General features: G+C 32.5%; 1 protein-coding gene across 1 annotated transcript; it reads right to left on the reverse strand.

Moving 5' to 3' along the window:
- Positions 4,061-6,038, reverse strand: LOC110267275 (G-type lectin S-receptor-like serine/threonine-protein kinase SD1-1). The gene is made up of 4 exons (XM_021112465.1): positions 5,867-6,038; positions 4,851-5,088; positions 4,607-4,757; positions 4,061-4,463 (listed from the first exon to the last, which is right to left on the reverse strand). The coding sequence occupies exons 1-4, from the start codon at positions 6,036-6,038 to the stop codon at positions 4,176-4,178; spliced, it is 849 nt and encodes a 282-aa protein (XP_020968124.1). The 3' UTR covers positions 4,061-4,175.

The following is a 7,669-nucleotide window of genomic DNA, read 5'->3' on the forward strand; positions in this document are numbered from 1 at the left end:
GAACCGACAGATGAATAGCCGTGCCGTGACAGGGTGCGTGAGCATATTATTCACTGAGAGGAGGGGATGTAGCCACTGACAACGGTGATGCCCTTGCATAAAGCCAGCCATGGAAAGGAGTAAGACTGATTGGATGAAGATAGCAGGAAAGCAGAGGTTCAGAGGAACGAAAGCATCTCCATTCGCTTATCTGAAATTCCTATCAATGAATTACATAAGTGTCTCTATCCCTATTTTATTATTTATAATTCGAAAACCACATAACTGTTTTATATCCGCCTGACTGAGATTTACAAGGTGACCATAGCTTGCTTTATACCAACAATCTCCGTGGGATTCGACCCTTACTCACGTAAGGTATTACTTGGACGACCCAGTGCACTTGCTGGTTAGTTGTATCGAAGTTGTGACAGACTGTAAAACTAGATCAGAGTATCTGGCCTAAGAAGCCATTACCAGAGATCACAATTTCGTGCACCAGTGAGTGAGGCCAACACTTTGAGAAAATTCTTATTCGACTCTAGCTTGTCTGACTAGTTTCTTTATTTATTTTTTTTTAAATTTTGTATCGTAATTATTTAAAAATTATGATTTATGCTTATACCAAAAAAATCACTCTAACTCAAGAGACATTAAAAGATAAGACCAACACATCAGGAATAGAAGTGACCGAAGTTCCAGATGCAGCCACAACCAAGATACCAGGATTGCCACAATATCCTATGCATCATTATCCAGTGGTCCTTTCTTATCAACCTTATGGTGGAGTCCTCCCTATTCCTTTTCATCCTGTTCCAAATGGCATGGCGTACTTCAACAATATCCTTCTACTGCCGGAATTACATCATATCCTCAGTTTTCTCATGTCTCATCGTATTCTAGTGGACCCAATGATAGCAATACATGGGCTGGACTTTTGAATGATGTCATCAACAACAAAAAGCCATAGAGTTATAATATATATATATAATATTTTTAATTTATGCATGTTAAAATTGTTTATTATATCTCCCTTTCAAGTGCTTGTGCTATCAATTTATAAAAATTAGGGCTGGTTCCACAGGATTAGATTTACAACATAGGATATTTTTTATTATTTTTGTTTTTATTATTTTTTTTGTGGGCATATGAACTGTCTAGTGATATACGACATTATATTTTGTTTACGTTTGTGTTGGTATTTGTTTGTCGGATTATTTAATGTCTCCATTTGACTATGTGTGAATTTATACTCTTTTGGTGATTGGAATTTAGTTCTTTTATACTCTTTTATACTCTTTTAGTTCAGTGGCATCGTCTTTCTTGAGAGCATGTTTCTCTTGCGGGGATGACCCTACTCTTTTATAATCATGAGAGTCCGTCTATTCTGAAGTTATCCTTGAGGCTTCAAGTTCTTTCACTGTGCTGTGCTGGATCTAAGGCTATCAATGATCCAAAAGGTTAGTTAATATGATCTTGATATCTTGAGCAGAAACTGTTGTAATTATCATTATTGTTATTGTTATTGTTGTTATTATTATTCTCATCATCAATGCTTTTTATAGGAAAACTCTAGTTACTAATGCTTTTTATATGAAAACTCTATTCCCCCTTATGAAAAGTGCCCGTCTTTTTGAGATTTTGGGTTGTTTGGTTATGAAAATTATATCTGGGGTTATTTAAAAGATTAAATTTGTTAAATTGTTAGTTGGGATGTTTTTAAGCTGTTCTTTTTCCTTGGTGTCTGTAGGGCATGAGAGTCATGGAGTTCATCTTTGTCACAAATGTGGATGGCCTTTCCCGAATCCACATCCAAGTGCCAAGCATAGGTGTGCTCATAAGAAGATCTGTGGAACCATTGAAGGTTACAAACTGTGTTCCTCCGAGGAACAATCTCGCTCAAACGGCTCAGATGATGGACATGGTTCTGATGATGATAAAAAATCTCCAGGTGATTTTTTCTTCTTTTTCTAGAGTGTAAATATGCAGTGTCTAATGTAGTGTGTTGACTTGGTGAGAATATATAATTTTTTATGTATAAATGGTCTTTGATATTAGTGCTATGTTCTAAAATGGCTAGGTTGTTTTATGTTTGTGCTGATATTCTGTTTATTAGGTTATGTCAGGTCCAGAGGTCTTGAATATAGGCAACAAGGAGAAGGATGATAGTGAAATTAGAGATAAAATAAATAGATCAGAAGATGAGGTATTTTCAGATGCAGTTGCAGACTTTTCAGATAGTCAATGAGTTAAGAAATCTCTGCAGGAAGGTAGTTTGGACTCGAATACCAGTGTGGAATGGGACGGCAAAGATGATCCAAAATTTTCAGGATCTTCTAAGGACAGTGATTTTAATGGTAAGAACTAAGATGATAGGTTTAAATCACATGTTCTTTTAGTTTTACGGCTCAGTAAAATACTTGTGCTTGAAAATTTGAAAATTAGAGGAAACTTATTCTTTAGGTTGTGAATGATTATATAGATTGTGAGATTAGTGGAGATATATACTCAAGAAAATTCAGAATATATTTATAAAGAACAATTTATTCTCTCTTTGGACATCTGTAAGAAATAAATGTAAACATTAATATATACTTATTATTTATGATGATAATTAATAAAGAAAAACAAATAAGGAAAAAATGAGACATTAGAAGAACAAAATCTGTGTAAAAATTTTAGGATGATATATTGAATAACGGAATAAAATCAGCTTGCTATTTATAGGAGATATACTAGTTCAGGCTTTCTCTATTTGTTCTAAGGCTTCTATTTTAGGAGCTTTCTTAACACTAAGATTACTAATATTTGGTAGTTGAAGAGTGTAATGGAAGAAAGCAGAAGTTTGCAATACTTATTATAGCCATGGATTTGCAACAAGAGTAGAAAAATTACTGATGTATCAGAGAATGAAAGGAATTGTAGGTCAAATATCCTGTTTGTTTTTGAAGGTATCAGAGAGTGAAAGGAATTGAAGAGAGAGAACAAAGAGAGTAAAGGAATGCTATTTTTGATGAGAATGAAAACTAGTTGATACAAGTTGGTGAGTGTGTATTTATACAAGGATTAGTGTCTAACAAACTAAACAAATGTATAGCTACTTCTTAACAGTATAGTGACAGCTATCATAACCTCTAACTAACTTTCTCTAACTTGACTAATATCTCTAACATGCTCCTTCAGACTGAGGCTAGTAGAAGCTTTTGCTAAAAAAGATAGGGATTTTTTTATGATAATGATCTTGACCTTATTGGGCATGTAAGCCTAAAGATTATTCAACTTAATCTCACTGTATTTTTGTTTGCAGATTCCAAAGTGATCTCACAATTCAAAAGTTCAATTTTCATGTGCTGTAGGCATGGAGGCTGTGGTGTGAAGAGAGGCCATTAGAGCTTATAGATGAATCATTAAATGACTCAGTTGCTGCAGCAGAATCTAAAGTGCTAAGATGCATTCACATAGGGCTTTTATGTGTACAAGAAAGACCAGAGAATAGGCCAGACATGTCAGCCATAGTTCTAATGCTGAATGGTGAGAAACCATTACCAAGGCCAAGGGACCTGCTTTTTATCCACATCAGTTTGGCTTTTCATCGGGGAATTGTGCAGTAAATTCAGCTAATGAAATTTCTGATATTGTTAGATGCTAGATAGTTTATTTTAGAGTTTAACATACTTTAAGGCAAAAGAAAAACGTTCACTCTAAATGTATATATCATTACAACATGTTCTTACTTATAATTATACATGTTCTTATAATTATACCTATACATATACCTATACCTCATTGAGTGCACTTTCTTGTCTATTATATAGTTTCATTTCTATTTAGATTCAAGATCCACCAAAGGGATATTTTTCTTACGCTTCCTTCTTTTACTTTGTTCCTTTCTCTGAATTCATTTTTGGGTACTCTTCATATTTTTGTGTGCACTTCTTTTCAACTTCAACCCCGTTCATAGAGTATAAACCAAATAGGCATGACTCATAACCAAAAAATATCAACGCTCAACACCATCCTTGAATCATAGTTACAAGTACTCCTATTCAAGCATTTCACAGTAGTACCAAATTTCATTTGAAGCATTTTGCTATTGTTATGAGAAATGTCATTTATTGTAAGTTGAATTGGCCAATTATCAATATCATCCTTGAGCTTAATGTTGAGATCCTGCAGAATAAATTTTTAATCAAATTCTAACGCGCATGGACCTGAGTAACCGTGAGTTCATTGTTGCTTAATGTAGAATGGTCACCAACCACATCTCTCTCAATAAAGAACCCTGGCTTCTTTGGCTGAGGTAGTTCCCATTCACTACTCAGCATCATAAGCACATATGACATGCTTGGTCGATTTTCTGGATTTTGTTGCACACATAGTAAACTGACATGAATTGTTCTTATGACTTCTGGCAAATTAATTGAGTCTCTGATCGATGCATCAACTATTTTTAAGCACTTGCCTTTGGCTAAAAGTGTCCATGCCTTTATATATATATCCAGATATTTAGATATTGTGATAACAACAATTAGATCTTGTCTAATGAGAATAATTTGACTAGATAGATGATGCTACTTGATTAGAAATGTAAATAAATATTAGGGAAAAATGAAAAATTAATTCTTACATCGGCAAGAAGATTAAAGTAGTGGTCAATATCGATGAATCCTTTATTTCGCTTCCCACTAACTATTTCTAATATTAGTACACCAAAGCTACAGACATCAGATTTTGTTGAATACAGCCCACCAACTATGTACTCTGGTGGTAGATAGCCACTGCGCACAACATCAACATACAATTTCAAATAAAAAAAATGATCTTATTCATTCCCATCAACATGTCATATAAATGCTTACTTAGCCACTTACTAAGTTCCAACAATATGTCTTGTATTTGCTTCGCTTTTATTTCCTACAAAGCTTCTTGCTATTCCAAAGTCCGAGATTTTAGGATCCAATTCATCATCTAACAAAACATTCCCAGCCTTGAGATCTCTATAAAATATTCTATGTCTTGAATCTTGATGAAAATAAAGAAGATCTCTGGCAATCCCATTGATGATACGAAAACGCTTTAGCCAATCTAGTAGCTTTCCATTCTCACAATCTATTTTAAAGAAAATGAATTGGACTAATATTCTAATGAGGTTTTAAGAGTTGCATAATCATTCTTAAATGAAAAGAAGAGTATGATTCTGGTTTGCTCATCAATTTTACAGTGATAAACTAAAAGTCATTAAGTGAGACAAAAATCTGTTTAGTCAAGAAGGTAAAAACAATACAAATTTAAGCTAGATAAGTAACAAGGATCAAATTCTTTGTAACATTACATGCATATTTAAACCAAATGCCTATTTCTGTTATTGACTACTAGGAAAGAGTTAAAATAGTACTATTAATTTGGTTTCAACTTTCAATAGGCATGCAGCTTTTCAATTTTCTTCTGAGTTTTATAAAAATGATTTGTAACATGCTCTATGAATTATAATTAGCCAAACTTCAAAGATTTAGAGTTGTATTACTAATTATGATATAAATAAAATACTCGTATATGAAATAACATCAAATAGCGTGCTATGGTGAATCATAATAGATGCAGTGAAAAATCAAGAATCAAAAATCAAAGAACAGAATCAACTCAAGTATAGAATAGGAAAATATAGAAGCATTAAAAAATCATAACAAAAATCAAGAATCAAGAATAGCAACCAAGAAAATACTAGAGAACTGCAGAAAATATGCCAACCAAGAATCAAGAAATTTAAAAATCATAACTAAAATCAAGTACTACAATACTTAGGAACAAACCAGAATTAACTCAAGAACAGAACAGAAAAACAAATAGAAGTAGTGAAAAATTAGACCAAAACAAATCAAGAACCAACCTGAGTCAGAGGCTCCATTCTTGATGATGCAGACAGAGAGTGGCAGAGTGCAGAGAGGAGTGGAGAAAGACACGGTGGCTGCCAGAAAGGGAAAGGCGCTGGACGACGGCGGCTGGACGGGGCTCGACGATGGAGGGCGAAGGGGCTCGACGATGGAGGGCGAAGGGGGCATTCAAAGAACTTCCATAGAGGAGAAAGACGCAGCGTTTGCCTAGTTGAGTGATTTAGCCTTCCTTCCCCTTTAGGTTCCTTAAATTCCGTGGGTGGCTAGCTAGCTACTGAGATCAATGCAGTCAATTATTGCTAGGGTTTTGCCGTTTTGGTGTGCTTCAGAGGGGAGGAAAAGTGCTAAATCCTTCTCCACGAATCAGATCCCAAAGTATGAACCCTAGAGTCGAACCCCGAGGTAACGACGGATTCCAGAGAAGGAGATTTCTGGAAACGGTTAAGAGACAGAGAGAGGGGATAAGAAGAGGAGAGAAGAAGATGAAGAAGACTGAAACCTTCAGAGGCGTGAACGAGAGGGTTTCTGAACCAGATGAAGAACAATTTTGGTTTTTTGTTTTTTTAATATGTTTAACACAGATGAAGAATAATTTTGATTTTTTATTTTTTAATATATTTTTGTTTTGTTATTTCAATTATTTAAAACTATAAAATTATGATTAATTGAATTATAAAATTTGATTAATTTAAAAGGGTATTTTTGTCTAATCAAATAAAGAAAGGATGTTTAAGTCTTTTTATAAAATTAAATAAATAAATGTTTTTTATTTTTATTTAATTAAAAGGATGTTTTAGTAAAAGTGGTGATATATTATATATTTAAAAAAGAAAAAATTAAATGCTGACGTGGAAAATAAATTCCACATATCTTATTATTATTTGTCCATATTTTAAACGTATCGGTACGTATGAATTTATTATAGTACCATAGTAATCACCATAACTAAATTTAGCATAATCTTATATACGTGTGTGTATTCACATTCAATTATTAAATTATATATTGCATGTGTAACTCAATGAAAAAAGTATTCGGCTTTCTAAAAAAGATCGGAAATTAATTTTTTTTTCGACCAACATTTCTTTTTCTCTTTAAATTTTTCTATTTGTCTTCAACAATTTCTTCTTTTGCTGATTCTTAAATAAAAAAAAAGGTTAATTCTCTAACAAAATCATTCCCTATATAACTAAAAAAATATGTTATTTAGATTAGGTAAAGTATATTTTTTTGTCCCTGAAGTTTGGTAAAAGTTTTAAAAATACCCTTAAGTTTTATTTTGTTTCAATTTTGTCCCAGAAGTTTTCGATTTGCATCAAATATACCCCCGACGGCTAAATTTTCAAAAAATTTAAGATCAATCTAACAATAATGCATGAAAATGATGCTTAATTTGTTTGTGTTGAGGGTTGTTCTTATGAAATTGTTGTTGAATTGGTCTTAAATTTTTTGAAAAATTAGCCGCCAAGGGTATATTTGATGCAGATCGAAAACTTTTGGGACAAAATTGAAACAAAATAAAACTTAGGGGTATTTTTGAAACTTTTGTCAAACTTCAGGGACAAAAAATATACTTTATCCTTTAGATTAATCGCTTTAAAATACAATGAAAATAAAATAAGTAGGATAGTACATGGTTTGGTTAATCCTAATAAAAATAGTTATTAACTGGTTAAAAAATTTAAAAATTAATTTTTAACCGGTTATAAAAATAAAAATCAATTTTAAAAAAATAACTAGTTTTTTAATAAAAAAATTAGTTTTTAGAAGAAAAAAAACAATTTTTGAACAAAAAATTG

The sequence above is a fragment of the Arachis ipaensis genome, chromosome B01 (genome assembly GCF_000816755.2).
Source record: "Arachis ipaensis cultivar K30076 chromosome B01, Araip1.1, whole genome shotgun sequence".
In the NCBI taxonomy this organism is placed as follows: Eukaryota; Viridiplantae; Streptophyta; class Magnoliopsida; order Fabales; family Fabaceae; genus Arachis; species Arachis ipaensis.

Bases quoted from the DNA above. Each gene is read 5' to 3' on its own strand.
- LOC110267275 (XM_021112465.1), bottom strand. From the start codon at position 6,038: ATGCCCCCTTCGCCCTCCATCGTCGAGCCCCTTCGCCCTCCATCGTCG. The intron at 5,089-5,866 runs GTTGGTTCTTGA...TCTTTAAAATAG, and splicing joins GAATGGAGCCTCTGACTCAG to ATTGTGAGAATGGAAAGCTA. The intron at 4,464-4,606 runs GTAAGAATTAAT...ATATATATAAAG, and splicing joins ACTTTAATCTTCTTGCCGAT to GCATGGACACTTTTAGCCAA.